Consider the following 16,929-nt stretch of genomic DNA (forward strand, 5'->3'; position numbering starts at 1 on the left):
ATTATTTCAAAAAGATTATGGTATAGCTTTTGTCTAATGAAGTGAACTCCCATAAAGTCTACAGAGGGCCTGCTGGGTTCTTGGGAAAAATGTATCAGAAGCACTGCTAGCTTGGACTGAAAGGGACAGAAAGTATATGATGTGAAAAGAGGCTAATGGACCCCCAAAATTCGATTATAGTGGCAGGGGGGCAGGCTGATAAAATGACTCAACTGCAAGCATGTACTACCATTCAGGAAAAAGGATGAATGACTCTTGAACCAAGAGGGTGGAATTTAATAGTCCAGGTATTAGAGACTGTGGCTGGCCCCTGTGGCCCCTGGCATTTTTGATACTTCCACCATTGAGCAAACTCACCTCTTTAGACTCAGAAAGAGCTGTGACTATCCAGATCTTCCTGTAAAGGGACAGGCTGCTTGCTGTAAGGCAGAGAAGGGGGAAAGTGCCTCCTGAAGACAGATGGCATTTTAAGAGAGAGATTGGGCTGAGCTGAATTTGCTCAGTCACTTCTCCCACATGTGCCAATCAGAATGAGAGGCCATACTGTGAACCCTCCTGAGGAGAGGAAGTTCCCAGCTATGTGAGGAGTGGATGATGATCATTCCCCCTAAGAAAAATGTAGGGTAGTTTCCATATCCCCTGGTACATTCATGGCACTGAAATGATATTTCACTAAAGGCTCAAAAGGAGAGCATCCAAAAACAACTTTATTCAACCATACATTGACCTTAAACCTGTAACTAAATGGTACACTAACAACCTCATTAAGACCTGAGCCAAGAAGTTCCTAGATATGGAGGTATTGGAGCTGACCTAAGTGGGTGTATTTACCAGAATAAAGATGAAGAGGAGCTACGGTGGAAGGAGAAAAAAAGCAAACTACAGGGTGGCAAATGTGGAGGGCCAAGAACTCAGTGAGTTCACTGCAAGTGGGGACTGGCTCAGGGTGGTATTGAGCACGGGGCTTTGTGCGTTCCCTCAGACCTGAGCTGGAGTTCCAGCCTGCCACTTGTTAACTGTGGGGTCTTAAGGGAAATTACTTTCTCTCCATTTCAGTATTTGTGTCTGTATAGTATTTGCATTTGTATAATAAGAAAATGCATGCGAAGCTGTTAGCACATGCCTGGCACTTAGAAAGGACTCAGTAAATGATGTTCTAATTGTAACTCTTATTATTGTTACCCAGTGGAATGGTAGAGCAGAAGGCAGTTAGAAAATTATCATGAGAACCAAATAGAAAAGATAGAAATGAAATAAAGATAATATTATTGAGAGGCAGTGGTTTTAATGCTGGTTCAGAAACTTGAAAATGTCCTGAATACAGTTCTTTTTCTCTTTGCCTAGTTACTCTTCACCTGGTAGCAGACTGTCTCTAGAGTGGCAGTACTCTACCACCACTAGTGACTGTGGAATCCTTTGAAAGGTCAAGTAAGAAAAAAATGTTGTAATTATATCACAGGGCATGCAGAAATAGTTATCTGTAGATAACTCACTTTAAACCAAAGAATCGTTGACTCATTAGTACATCCTATGGTTCTAAGTGGCAATCATCAACAAAATATACTCATTAGCACCTAAATAGTTCAAACAAATCAAACATACACCAACTTCATAAGTTTCATTACTTGCTGATCTTATTGTAAACTATATACATAAGTTGTCTAATGTGTGTTTTATTTTGAAATCCCAAGGTCACCTTTCAGAAAATACTATGGCTCAATATATTTGATTTACTTTTCTACTGAGTATTGGTACCAATGCCCTCTAGCACACAGTACTGTATGGCATTTGCCTCCTCTCCAGTAGCCTCCCCACCCTTTAACATAGCATAGTGGTATCAACTCCTAGTAAGATACATTGACAGTAAGATTATGGATAATTCGAAAGAGGGCATGAAGGGTCCAAACAAAATGGACATTCATTTATTCACTTGTTCAATAAGCACAACCAAGGGCCTTTATTGTGACATGTATTATATCCAGTTCTCCATTCTCCATACCTCATGCAATTATAAGAGATCATCCACTCAACAAATTTTCCTTTTTTTGGTTATTTTTAAAGGGAAGTGTTTACCTGCTCTGTCACAACATGATATACGATTTCTAGGTCAGTGGAAGTTCTTATTAATAATACAGAAGGATGTCTTTTAGCTTCACACTTTATAAGCACAACAAAAAGAGTATAGAGAGAGACTAAAAATGTGAAATGAAATGAACTATATAGTTTGATACTGGTTAAATTAAGCATGCCTATATAGTACTTTTACTATATAGTTAAATATATATGTGCATATATATATACATACATACATACATGTATATGCAAATATACGTATATTCATGTGTACACACAAATGTAGAGTATGACTTTGAGACTTACTTCCTGCCTTTTTCAGGAAGTATCAACAAAGCCTTAACTAACCTAAACTAACATTAGCTTAAGTTGGGGCAGTTAGAAGAATACCTTTGTTCTCATCCATGCTTAGATCTCCTCTTATTTCCTGTTCCTGTATCATCAAACTGTAATTTGGGCATCCATCTTCACACTGGCAACTGCTGGTCTGACTGCTTTCTAGTGTGAATGCTCTTATGCTAAGAGAAGTTATTAGTTTTGCTATAGCTAATCAAAGTTCAGGACTTAGAGTACAAACTTTTTGCCCTGACTGACTCCAATAGGGTTTATTAACTCTCTTTCTATTAATGTATCTGTTTCAATTGAGACCTTTGTTGCAGGCATATGTGCCCTGTAGGAACTGCAGGATATAGGACTTGTCCTCTGCAGTTTTCTTTGAATGCCTGTGACTGATTGCCTTTCATCTCCATCAAATGCTCTGCTGTTGAGGAGGGAGAGTGATACAGATCTCAGGGCTTCAGGTAGTGGGAAAATCAGAGTGCTGCCTGGAAGACAGCACATAGCAGAGAGATCTCTGTGAGATGGTACCCGCTGGTCCTGGCCCAGGTCATCCGTTTCTTCCATGTCCTTTTCCTTCATTACTCTCCTTGTTAACCTTGTGTAACAAAGAGACTGAGAGTTTTTTTTAAGAGGGGGGTGTGTGTGTGTGTGTGTGTCTATGTGTGTGAGAGAAAGAAAGAGTGATCTAACTGAATCCCAGTTAGGCAAAATGACTTAAACTGTAAATATTGTCAGTTTATGTAATATGTTACTAGGGTCATCTGAAATGTGAACACAAAAACACCATGGCAGGACTCAATAGTACAGTGACATTCAGTGACACTCTTTTTACATATTTATAAACCTGAGAATATAGAATATAAGAACTCTCATAGACTTTTGGAACCCTGAAAACATGTCTTTGAAACCCTCTGAGCACCAACTTGAGCTTGGCTCTAACGTCCATCCCCTGAGATCTCTCACAGCAAGCATCCTCTCTGCAAAGGAACTCACTGCCAGTAGAGCTGAAGTCTCCCTATGGGCTGAAGGCTGCTCTGATGAACTGTTTCCTACTCTCCCTTTTGTGATTCTTGGAATTAATAGCTCCTAGACATGTGATCTTGCAAAGGTATTTAAGGGGGTATTTTTTATTTAGTTATTAGTCTTTCTTTGGAAATCTGATGGAGTACTCCAAACATGGGAACTAAAAAAAAAAACCTAATTGGTAAATTAACTATCAGGATAATATAATGATCAGAAGGAGAAGATAGTATATATTTTATGTAGACAGGACTCCAAAATAAACTAGGATTCAGACTTTATTTTCTGAAGATTTAATATTGGTTCTTAAAGTATTATTGTATATGTAAAAAAATTAAGTAGAATAGGGGTTTAATTATGCAGGAGAAATAAACTAGGGATCATCTAATTTTTAAATATTTATAATGTTCCTTGTTTTGTTACTAAAATTTAGAAATAAACATTAAAGTATTTTATTAAATTAACATATTAATTTAAATTAACAACCTTCTAACATGAGACTGAGCACTTGGTGCTGTGTATGAGTCAACAGGTAACAGAAAAGGTAGTGTGATAACCCATAGATGGTAGAATGGTAATCCTGGAAGCTCACTCTTCCAGTTTCAACTGTCTTGTAAAAATAAAAACTTCCACTAGAACATCTTTGAAAAAGTGACAAAGCTGATAGACTCTTTCTACCCTCTGTCAGGACATAGTTTTAAGAAAAAGCCGGGGAGGAGGGGAAAGAGAGAAAGAAAAAGAGAGAGAGAGAGAGAGAGAAGCCTGGATAATCAGGTGCCAGATGTATTTGTTTTTCTGGAAAAGATTTCCCATTAGACAGTTTTAGAGAAAGAATCTTTAAAATTAACTCCAGGTATAAATTTTGGGCTATACTTTCTAGCTAGGTCTTGATTATTCATAGGGATTTGATTTAATTAACAGACACCTAGACAGTACTTGCTTTGTGCAAGGTACTATTCTATGTTCATTTAATCTTCTTAACAGCCCTAGGGGTAGATACTAATATAATCCTTATTTCATAAATGAAGAAACTGAGGCACATAGGGGTTATATAATTTCCCCAAAGTCACATGGACATGAAGTGTGCAGTAAGGATTTGAACCTGAGTGGTCTGACAGGTCTCATTTTAGACACTGTGCTATGCTGCCCATCATCATGAGTGCTATGTGCTGTTAATTTTGTGATTAATTAATTTTGAGAAATCTCAGTTTCAGACTATTTAATTTAGGGTCACTTTAATGACTTTAGTCCTGTCCTGGTTTACTCAGACCTATTCAATGGATAGGTAATTGATAATCTTAAAAGTCCTTATTAGTACCTGCCTGTTTTCTAGTAGAATTTCTTTTATGTTCTAAAAGTCTACACTGTTTATTATGTCTGTTCCCTATTCTTCTTAAAATTCTTTCAAGATTCTTCTCCCTGGGTTAATGAATTATGATGTCTAAATGCTTTACAGGAAATCAGATCACTATAATTTGATCATAGTTGAAGTATTGAGATGTGTTATGCAGAGATAAAAGACCTTCTTCATTGCCCCTTTGGTGCCATTCTTTTGTTAAGCAGACTGAAGAAAATGTAATGATTTTAGTATGATTTCTTTTCCTACTGACATCATATTTCACAAGACAATGATTTTTTCAGGTTTCCAGTATAATATCTGCCAACCTCTCAGAATCTGTCCCCCTTACCTCACCTTACCTCTTTTTACAGTGCATGATGTGTCGGGCTCCCATCTAAGGCTAGTCCCTCCATTTGTGTGCGGTATCCTATCCCCTTTCTCCTACTCAAGGTCATCCGAATTTCTCTCCTACCACCATCCCCCCTTTTTCTAGATCTTTCCCTGTACCCTAAAAATACACCATTATGACCTCCATCTGTAAACTACCCTCCCTTGACCTCCCCTCTTCAGAAAATCTCATCATTCCCTGGCCTATACACAGTGTCTCCAGCATCTCTCCTCCCATTCCCTCTTGAATCATTTCATCCCTCTGCTCCAGCAATGTCCCACCTGCCAAGGTCATTGCTTACCTCCATATTTTCAGTGATCAATTCTTTGTCCTCACCTTACCTGAATTATTATGATGGAATTGATCACTGCCTCCTCCTTCGAAAACTTGATTTCCTTGGCTTCTAGGAAGCTATTCTCTCTCTGTTCCTCTAGCTCACTGGTACCTTCCTCTCAGTAAACTTGGATGACTCCTCCTCAGCATTCCATATTCTAAGCTTTTGGTCCCCTGGGGGCTCAGTCCTCTCAGTATGTGTACTCTCTAGTGATCTCAGCCAATCCATAGGACTTCACATACCATTTATTTCCTAATACCAGTTCATACCTTGGGCCTGCATTTTTCTTTTGAACTCCAGACTCACATGTGTAACTCTTCAAATCTAATATTCCCAAACTATATTCTTGCTTTTCTCTCCAAACATACTCTTTCCCTAGTTTTTATTTTCTCAGTAAATGGAAACCTAGTATCCTAGCACTCAGGCCAAAAGCTTTGGTATCCTCTTTGACTTCTATGTTCCCCCCTTATATCCTTACCTGTTGGCGTGGGTAGAAGGCACTACCTTTAAAACATAATTAGGACTATTATAATAGCTTCCTAATCTACTAGTTAATTTATATCTCCTCCCTTTCTGTTTCCACTCTGCCTCTCCAATCAGTTTCCCAAACAGCAGGCAGACTGGTCATTCTAAAACTCACTTCAGATCATGTCACTCCTCTGCAGAAAACACATCAATGCCTTCCCATTCTACTCAGAATAGAATCCAGAGGCCTAGCAGGGACATATGGGACCCTGTGTGATCTGCCTCCCCGCTCTGCTCCGATACCTGTTAGATCTCATATCCAACACTCTTCCCTTCATTCACCTCCAGCCCAAGCAACCTACTTCCTAGTCCATGAACACTCAAGCATATGTCCCCTCAGCCTTTTGCCCTGGCTGTTCTCTCTGCCTGAAATACTGCTCTCCCAGATGTCTGCATGACTCACTCCTGCACTGCATTCAGGGTCCTGCACAAATGTCATCTCGGAAAGAGTCCTTGATGGCCCAACAAAAATGGCATCCTCTTTCCCTGTCATTATCTATTTATCCTGCTTCATTTTTTCCGTAGCATTTGTCACCTCCTGACATCTATTTATTGACTATCTTCACTTCTACTTCTACTTCTAGAATGTAAGCCCCATGAGAAAAGAGAATTTGTCTAGTTTCTTTATGGCTTCAGCTCCAGTGCCTGGCGCAGGGCACTGAAAAATAGTGGCTGAATAAATGAATTTAATGAATGAAAAGTATGCCACTCTCCCTTGATGTTATGGTATAGAGGAAAGCATGCCAAGCTGGGAGGTGTTAACAAGGGCGGTGACCTTGGCAAGTTATGTAGGCTCTGTGGGTTTTGCCTCCTTAGTTGTAAAATGAGGTGTTTGGATTACATGATTGCAAAAATCACCTCGGCTCTAAGTCATGATTGAATGACTCAGGTTTGATTACTTTTCACTTTTCACTCTCCCTGACACTTCAGGTTTTGAAATACAACATCCTCAGTCTATATACTCCCTTCTTAATGAATAGTGAAAAGAAAGAAATTAAACAAGATTACAGACAAATTCATTTCAGCAATATCAACAATATGACACGATCATTATGCAATATTTCAATGCCCATACTGAAAAAAAGACCTTCCTCCTAGAGAGGACGTGACAGTTATTTTTTAATCCGCCTGGCATTTCAATTAAGGGGGAGATAACTAATGTGTTTACCACAGAATACTTTCTTAGCTCATCATGTTATAAGAACATGGGACTGTATCACAACAGAAAATAGCTTATTGCCAATTTGAGTAGGAAGATTTGCTATGGGAAAATGCTCACATAAGTGACCAAAGTGAACATCACCTAAAAGAGATTAATGTTATTTATTTATGCATATAGACATCATCTACTTCCAAACAATTTATAATAAAAGACATTAATACTCTTGTGCTGGGTATCTCTCCCTGGGTTGTATCACTCTCCATTCTGCTCTGCAGCACAGTTTTCACACATGGCTTCCTTGCCCTCTGGCTTTTGGTTTGGTTCAGCCAAAGTGGAACATGAGAGATCAAGGTTGGGGAGAGGTGTGAGGCTGGGAGAGTTGTTTCTCCAGCTCCTTGCCCTGCAGGGTTGTGCTGACCAGTTGTATCCTTCACCAAAGGTCTCACCTCCCATCGGGGGCCCTCCCCACCCAGCACTGCATGAGCCCTTGTGGTTGCTCTGCATTCCCACCCTCCTTTGTCAGTTATCTGCTTATTACATTCTTCTTAACTTGTCCCAATTTTGAGTATGCCATCTGTTTCCTATTAGGAATCATTAAAATAGAAAGTCAGTAAAAGAACGAAAGATGAGAAATTAAGGGAATAGGAATATCGTTATGTCAGCAAACCAAGACTGAAGAAGGGTGTTGTAATTGAACATGGTTAAAGTTAAAGAGAAACATTTAGCTCCTATTTGCTAATAATAGAGAACATGCCAGCAGATCGGGAGCTGGCAGCATGTATTGGGAGGAGGAGTGCAACCCACTCAATAGATAGCATTTTCAGTAGAAATTTTACAAGAACCTAAGTCAATCCTCTTATGAGATTGCACCAGCCTTTATAAGACCTGTGGCATAAAATTAAATCACAATTCTTTGAAACTTTTCTACAGAAAATGAAACTGCTGCCACATCGAAGGTGATAAGAAATAAAATTGTTATATAGAAATCTATGTAGGATTTTTGTCATTTGACCTGATACAGGAATAGAATTTGGAAATTTCAGGAATGAATAATAGTTATGCCCCTTACCTGAGCCTCCTAACTATTGATTTCCTTGGCCAGACTTTATAAAAACTGGCCATAATATACTTACACATAATATATACAATATACTTTTATAGTTATTAATACTATTTTTAACCTTTATTTAAAGTTTAGGAGTACAAGTGCAGGTTTGTTATGTAGGTAAACTTGTGTCATGGGAGTTTGTTGTATAGATTATTTCATCACCCAGGTATTAAGCCTAGCACTCATTAGTTATTTTTCCTCTTCCTTTCCTCCTCCCAACCTCCACCCTCCAAAAGGCTCCAGTGTGTAATTATAAAGTATTTATGTCCATTGTATATAATTTGGAAAATACAAACAAGCATACAAAATACAATAGAAATCACCCAAAATCCTAAACCATTACCAAAAGAAAATCAATCAACAATGTCTTTACACTCTACTTTCTACATATTCAGGAATTTTAACTTAACCAGAATCACACTATATATATTATTTTAAACCAGACTTTTTTCTCATTGATCAACATTTTGTATATTTTCCTTTTTTTTTTTTCCTGCCACATAATTTCTAGTGGTTGCATAGTGTTGCATCAGAATAGTGCATTTCGCAAATCTTGCAATTTGGGATCATTACATTGTTTCCAGTTTTTCACCCTTTTAAGGTTGTGATGAACATACCTACATAAATCTCTGCATAGATTCCTGCCTGTTAATTTTTAAAAGTTTATTTTTTAATTCTTAAGATTTTTGCTATTTTCTTATTTTTTCTTAAATTTACTCTTCAGAAAAAGTATGACAACTTGCCCTCCTATCAGAGCTTGATGAGCTTGTTTATCACCTTGGAGATTGTTTGCTAAAATGTTCAAGTTTAGGGCACTAATAAGTAGCTGAAATGCAAACAGTTTTAATTGCAGACTGAAAGGAGATCCATTAAGTTCAAATAACCAGGCAGGGTGGTTGCCAAATTGACTGTCTATTTTGAAAAACAAATATTAACTCTAGTTTTTTACTCATGTAGAGAGTTTTCCCACTTTTGCATAATAAATGCCCTATAAGTAATTCTTTTGAAACCAATTTTGTATTCAGAAACTTAACCAGTCCTAGGTTGAATCACACAGAGATCTCTATACCATCAAACTACAGAAGAGATAATGTTGGCTGAAAGGTTTTGAGAGTAGGAGTGACTGAATGCCCATCTTAAGCATGAAATACCTTTAATCTGGCTCCCATGAACAATTTGACCTAGGGAAGTACCAGGTCCCCATTCTCTGTTGGGATTGATTGCACCTCCATACCCCTGCATGACTAAATGAATTGGCTCATGGTTTGAAAAGTTGCCTATCCAGGTGTTTTTGGATTTATATGAGCTGATACAAGAAAAGTATTTTGGGCAATGCTATCTTTCTATATTCTTTTTCATTGGATCAGTTTAGCAAATGTATACCTCATATCTCTCATCTGAAAGGTGCGATATTAGATACAAATAAATATGATAGTACAAGGCACACTCCTTACCATTCAGAAGTTTACACAATATTGTGAACAATTATGTGGCAAACTATAGATGATTGTAAAATTGATCATCTAGAAAGAGGGGTCATACTTCAATTGGTGGTGATTTTAGGGGATGCAGGGACCATCAATGATCTAAATGAAGTTCATGGGGAAAATTTCCGGTAAAAGAGAATACTTTTATATTAAGATGTTCTGTTATGTTTGTACATATAACAATGCTATGTTATATGTAAAACATACTTTTTATGTGGAGTTGCATATTCCAGGCCAAAAAAGGGGATCTTTTTAAAGAATTGATACATAGTGATTGTACAAATTTTTGGGGTACCTGGGATATTTGATACATGCATAAAACATGTAATAATCAAGTCAGGGTAATTGGGATAGCCATCACCTCAAATGTGTATAATTTCTTTGTGTTGGTAACATTCCAAATATTCTCTTCTAGCTATTTTGAAATATACAATGAATCATCATTAACTACAGTCATCCTACTGGTGCTATTGAACACTATAATTTATTCATTATACTTAACTGTTGTCTTGTATACATGAACCAACTTCTCCTCATCCCCTGCCCCTAACCTTTCCCAGCTGCTAAGAAGCACATTCTACTCCCTACCTTAAAATGTAGATCTTTAAGATACAAGGAACTATCTAATTAGAATCTAGAAAATGGAATAAAAATATGCTTTATCTTAATGGTTTATGGGGACTGGAACTGGATGTTTTGAACTTCCTATTTCATATCTTTTATGAGTCTGGTTAAGTGTTATGACCTCCTTCTGAATGAGTCACAGGTCAGAGGTAATGACCTGGCAACAATATACCGAATCTATTTGTTCAAAGATTCAACACCACACAGCAAGAAATAAGAGACCAACTGTTTGCTACTCTAATCCTTTTGTCCTAACTTTCTGCTTCCTATGTGTAAATAAGAAATTCTTACTTCATGTTGAATTTAATGGCGGTATAATACTGGTCCAACTTTTTTTAAAGTTAAACTTTGAGCTACTATTATAAACGTTCTGTCTACAAGTGTAGTTTTTAATAGGAAAAAAATTTGAAAGATTACAAAAGTAAGGTAGGTTGTAAAAATGATCTTAGACTGTGAAAAATAGCATGACATTATTTTGGCTCTGAAATCTATATGGTGAATATAGTTTTCTACAGTTTATTACACTTTTACTGGCTTAATTTTACTAAAATGAACAAAATGTGGGATTGTGAAAAGAAACATCTTGCATTCAATACAAATCAGAAGAATAAGGGGAGATAAGGCATAATGAGTGCTTGTTTTGTTTTTCTGTAAACCTCATGTGGATGTAAAGAGACAAGCTATAAATTTAACTTTTATCATATGCTGACTTTCTGATTCTTCTATCATTGGAACATTATAAGGATCCTTCAAAAAGTCTAAAAATCAGTGCATTTTAAATCTCTGTCTCAACAAATGTCCCAAAGGACTAAATACCCTAGTCTTGACTTCAGTTTGAGGCTTGAAAAGCTAATAATTCTCGATACATACTTCCTGTGTCTATCAATTACAGGATTGATACATACATTGTAGGATGAATTAACTGATGAAAAATGAATGGAACTGTCCTTAGGGAAGTACTTAGTTCAGCCTTTACCATCCTGAAAAGAAAACTGCTGGCCTGGTTCCCATGTACAACTTTGTTATTCTTGGACCAGAGACCAGAAGAAGCTTCCAGTCACCTAAGAGTGATCAATTATACCCTGTTATGTGTTAGATACGATACAAGGTACTAAGGATACAAAGATAAATAATGCAGATCAATATGGGAAATGCTATGTTAAGAATACACAAATAGTGCCTTAGAAGGTACACCAGCTATGTCTGGAGGAGAGGGAGGAGGAAGTCTGAAAAGGCAATGCTAAAACTGAGTCTTTAGAATGGATAGGAAAGATTTACCAAACAATGAGAGAGGGCAGAACTTTTCAGGCATGTAGTAAATGCCCAGATACATTGGTAAAGATCCAGGGGCAGAACCTCATGAAAAAACATCAAGGAATGCAGGTAGTCAAAGAAAGGAGGGTCATAAACTATAAGCCATTGGTGTGCCATGGATGGAGCTACTGTTTTTCTAGAGGGTTCAGGAGAAGATTCCAAGAGGAGGTGACATTTGTTCTGGTCTTAAAGACAGAGTGAGCTTCACAAATGGAAGAGGGAAATTAAGTCATTTTAGTAGAGAAAACTGTGTAGAAAAGCAAATAAGCATTAGAGTGCATGACCACCTTCTCTTTCCTGTTTACATCCTCATCCTAGAGATCTCATCCAGTCCTCTGGCATCAAATACTGTTTATGTGGCTATCTCCTTTATTTAGGTCTCCAGCACTGAGTTCTTCCCTAAGCCACCCATTTGTGCCTTCAGATGTTTGTCTGGCCCCTCCACTTAGAAGTCTTCTGGGCTTGTCAAGTGTTATGTGTTCAAAACTGAGCTCCCAGTTGTCTTCCTTTTCCATGCCTGTTATTCTCCCAATCTTCTATCTCAGTTACTAGTATCACCATTCAACCAGCTGTTCAAGCAAAAACCTAGGAATCATCCTTGATTACTCTTTCCTCCAGTCTTCACATGGAATCCCTCAATAAGCCCTCTAATTCTACTCAAAAGCATATCTGAGATCTCAACACTTGACTCCATCTCCTGAGTCTAAGGGACCACCTTTGCCTTTTCCTTCTGTCTGGTTTTCCTGTTTCTCCTTAGCTTCTCTACTATCCATGCTCCACTTCATAGACAGAGCTCTCCTTTTAAAATGTAAATCAGACCATGCTACTATTTGCTTTAGTCACTTCAATGGCTTTTCCTTGTTTCTAGAGCTAAATCCTGGCCTAATCATCTAACCCCCAGGAAGCTCTCCAATCTCGCTTCTAGTCTTAACTTATACCACCTGCTCCAGTCCTTGGCCTCTTCCCAGTTCCCACTATATGTGAGATCTTCCCCATCCAATGCTGTTGCACCCTCTTCTCAAAGTACTCCCCTCCATCTCTTCCCATGAGTGTTTCACTCTCATCTACCAGGTTTTCAACCAAATGGCATTTCATCCAAATGTCCTATCTAAGACATTTAAAATATACCTTCTACTAATTCTACTCAAATTTTTCTAAATTATCATCCTACTTATCCCCTTCTTAGAAGTTAATACAACATGTGATATCCTATTCATTCATTCATTTACTGGCTTTCTCCCTTTCTAGAAAGTCTCAGTTCCACAAGGCAGAATCTTTATTTCTTTTCAGGCACCAGTATTATGTGCTCAATAAGTACTTGTTGATCAAATGAATGTCAAAGCAGCAAAGTCAATAATGGTTTAATACTATAGGTAAGAGTTGATGGAATAAAATACACAGAGACATCAAGTAAAATTGTAATTGAAAAGGATATTTAATCTTATCCTTCGGAAGTCACTGGTGAGAGCAGTGACTTTGGAATGGAATACAGAGGTAGGAATAGCATGGGTGAGGAATAAAGTAGAAGATGTGCACATGAAAGAAAGCAAGTATTCTAAGATGCTTGGCCAAAGAAGAACAATGAAAGGTATGATGCTACAATCTTGGGGTTCTAAAGAATTTCTAAATTATTGTAATGGGATAAAATTATGTTTAATTCTATGTGAGAAGGATGCAGCAAAGAGCAAGACGCTGAAGGTACAGGGGAGAGAGGGGACAGATGAGGAGGGAGGCTATGAATAAGGTGGAATTGGGAATGGTATCTGCAGCCCTGGTGAAGCATTAGTCTTGAACAGAAAGAAGAATACCTCTTCTTCTGTCGGGCTGAACATTAAGAAAGGTATCTTGTAGAGCTCTATTTGCTCTGATGAAAGTGAGGAAATAGCAGCAGGCATGGAGCTGAACATAGTGAACAGGTTTTAGAATATCACTGTGAGAAATTGAGAGGCATTGTCCCGGAATTCACAAATGGAATGGTTATTGTCATTAAAGATTCAATTGAAACCATAAATTTAGTACTATTTCTCACAATTGTGTCATTAATCAAATGGTTATTAAGTACATGCTATGTTTTAGACAGATTAGTTGAATATATCACAATTCTTGTAGCCTAGTGGGAGAGAAGAAAAGCATATTAATTAGGAAAGCCTTGTGATGAGACCTGCATTAGGGAAACAGTATTATATAATCAGAGCCCAGAGGATGATGGGAAGTGGGGAGGGTCGGTTCTGGTCACAGAGTCTATTGTTATAATTCAAGATTGCTGAGTTGGAACTGTTTTCAATGATAATGCAATCCTGGAGGAAGAAGAAGTTCCTTAGAATGGAGGAAGTCATGGAATTATGAGGATAACAGGTTAGAAGGGCATTCAGACAGGCTGAAGTTGCCTGTGTTTGAGAAGGCTGTGACTCGAGTGTCTGAATTCTTGATGAGAATTTGGGAATGACTTGGAAATTTACACATGCCAATGACAAAGACAGGTAGAAGGTGCTATATCCAGGTAGTGTAAACACCAAAGGGAGAAGGAATTGTATATCCCATAATGGTCTGAAACTGGCAGTTAACAATGAGGAAAATGCCCAAGCTATTCCCCAGCCCCATGGCACATGGGGTATCAAAATATGAATATCCTTCACTCAAGAGAATTTCAGTGAAAACAAGGAAATAGTTATCTGAAGGACCCAAAAGAAAACACTGAAAAGGATTAGATAGAGAGAGAGAGAAAGAGCATTTATACTATAGCAATGACTGAAGATACCAGAGAGTCAGAGATGGAAATAATTGGTCTTAGATTGAAAAAAGCTCCAGGAATAACATACATACATCTGGAGCCTGCATAGGACAGTGTATCAAGTGGTGTCAGAAATCTGAGGATGCCAGCAACCTGGGGTTTGCTCTCCTTGTGGTCAAGGGATTGTCTACAAAAGAGCCAGTGACTTCCTCTAAGGCCAATCCTGGGAGTAAGGAAATATTGCTGGTCTGTTTTAACCCAGAGAAAAATACTCTTTGATTCAATATCTGTTCTTTTAAAAAATTTTTTTGAAGTAGCTTAATTTTTTTCTGATTATAAAAGAAATATGTATTCATTGCAAAAATAAGGTAATGCAGAAAAGAATAAAATAAAGATTGTTTATAATTTCCAGATGGAGATGATATAATCATTGCTAACATTTCCATGTCTGTCATTAGTAGAATTTCCTGGCATTTATCAGCTAGACATTTAAAATATACCTTCTACTAATTCTACACAGTTAGGACTCCAGAACACTCCTTATCAATCAATGTTTCCTCTCTCTCCTGCACCCACCCTCTCTCTCACTCTCCATCGTCGTTGGGGCTGCTGCCTTTCTAGCTTTATCTCTGTTTTCTCTAAATCCAGAGCTCTGTCATCTCTGGAGTGGATATCACTGCACATTGGGCTTATTTAGTTATTCATTGAACATTGAACAGATGTTGCTGTTGTGGCTGCAGAGTTGCTGTGTCTTTGGCTACGGTGCTTGGGATGCTTCTTTTGGTTCTCCCAGAAATCAGAGACCATGTTGCTAGGGCAAGCCAGGAAACCACTTAGATTTTCCTACTCACTTCTCTCTCCAAAGAGGAAATGCCACCTCGGGGGTAAGGCTAGCCCAAGCCTCTACAGCAGACCCCTGCTGCCAGTCATCATTCATTGTTTACCATTGAGGTACGCACCTGGAACAGCCAGTCTCTTGACCCAGACCCAACATGGCAGGCCAGAGTGGTGGAATGGACCTCTGTCAAATAAACATTAATTATCCCATCACACTGGGAAATCCTGAATAAGGGTTTCAGCTCCCTGAAAACAGCTCGTATGTACTTCTGGTTTTCTCATTTTGCTTCCATTTCCAGAAGAGGGAAATGAAACAGGCCTAATAATAACATTGCTTTCACCGTTGTGCACTTGATAAGCTTGACCTTTATTTTACCACATAAGTCAGAACTACTTTATACCACAACACTGCTAATTTGCTCTTTACCTCCTTCCTCCCACCTATCTCCTGCCACTTCCCCAGAAGCATAAAGCTTTCAACATCCTGCTGTCCATTAGCATAAATAAACTAATGCTTTTAGATTAAAAATAGTTTTTAATGCTATATTTGTTAAAGACTGCATTACCATAAGAAGATAAAAATATTCTTGAGTAACAGGTAGATCATATACTTTAGAGACAATAGCATACTTTTATTGTGGTTTTCTGGAAAGTCAATTATTTTAGCCATAGATTAAAACCTTAGGTCTCAGCACAAGTTATATTTCCATTCACTGAAGAAATTGTTAAACCTTGCAGTTTCTCAGGGCATATATCTTTGTGCTTTAATTTATTTTTCTGTTGCCAATATATTATAAGCATATCTATGAAACAAAAAAGATGAAGTGCCCTTTAAATTCAATTTTGTAATATGAACCAATGGATAATGTTATGGCTTTTCCCCTCATTTTTACATATCTGTTGTTAATTTAAATTTTATGTAACATTTATACAATAGATTAAAAAATACTGGGCTAAGAAACAACAGAAGTGGCAAGAAATGGAAATGAGAGATCTTCAGCGCCTAGAAGAACTGAAGAAATTAATGGCTGAACAGTCACTAAAAGACAGAGAAAGGTAAAAGAAAATTTTAAATTGTGTGGTAATAGAGGTGGTGAATGGAGTCTTTTGTAATGTGTTAGAATAAATAATATCAGAGGGAACATTTTTCTATACTTAATGTATCCTGTCAGTATTTATATTCACAAATGGATACAATGATATCTATAATGCATTTTAAATTCTCATATTCATACATGAACCTCTGGTTTTTCATTTTGTTCCTTAGATAGCTTCCTAGTTAAAACCCTCACAGAGGATTTGTTAGTATTTGATTACCCACTATGTGCATAAAGTGATAGTAGTTGCTGCTGTAACTGTCTTTTGACCCAGGAAGGGGAAAACATTATTCAAGTAAGAAGAAAGACCCATTTACTGTGAGGGAGAGTGGGGAGACAGTTCACAAACACAGTATATACTAGCGCTATGCAACAGGAATACGTGACCACATATGTGATTTTAAATATTCTACTATCCATGTTATGAAATTTAGTAATAATATATTTTATTTAGCCTAATATACCCCCAAATATTATCATTTCAACATGAAATCAATACAAAAATTATCAATGAGATATTTTACATTCTTTTCTTCAAACTAGTCTTTGAA

General features: G+C 37.5%; 1 protein-coding gene and 1 long non-coding RNA gene across 7 annotated transcripts in view; one reads left to right on the forward strand and one right to left on the reverse strand.

Moving 5' to 3' along the window:
- CCDC148 (coiled-coil domain containing 148) overlaps window positions 1–16,929 on the forward strand; it is a 459,375-nt gene that overhangs the window by 199,398 nt on the left and 243,048 nt on the right. For all 6 annotated transcript variants that reach the window (XR_010344597.1, XM_012454890.3, XM_064382740.1 and 3 more), the window contains one exon: window positions 16,219–16,337. Coding sequence is in view for 5 of the 6 variants with exons in the window: in XM_012454890.3 (XP_012310313.2) it covers window positions 16,219–16,337 (119 nt within the window). In the remaining variant the exon portion in view is untranslated. The remainder of the gene's footprint in view (window positions 1–16,218; window positions 16,338–16,929) is intronic.
- Window positions 7,323–16,929, reverse strand: part of LOC105719006 (uncharacterized) — a 61,573-nt gene continuing 51,966 nt past the window's right edge. The window contains exon 5 of the long non-coding RNA XR_001107890.1: window positions 7,323–7,761. This is a non-coding gene — a long non-coding RNA (uncharacterized LOC105719006). The remainder of the gene's footprint in view (window positions 7,762–16,929) is intronic.

This window comes from Aotus nancymaae, unplaced genomic scaffold (genome assembly GCF_030222135.1).
Source record: "Aotus nancymaae isolate 86718 unplaced genomic scaffold, 86718_ANA_hifiasm-v0.15.2.pri h1tg000029l, whole genome shotgun sequence".
NCBI lineage: Eukaryota > Metazoa > Chordata > Mammalia > Primates > Aotidae > Aotus > Aotus nancymaae.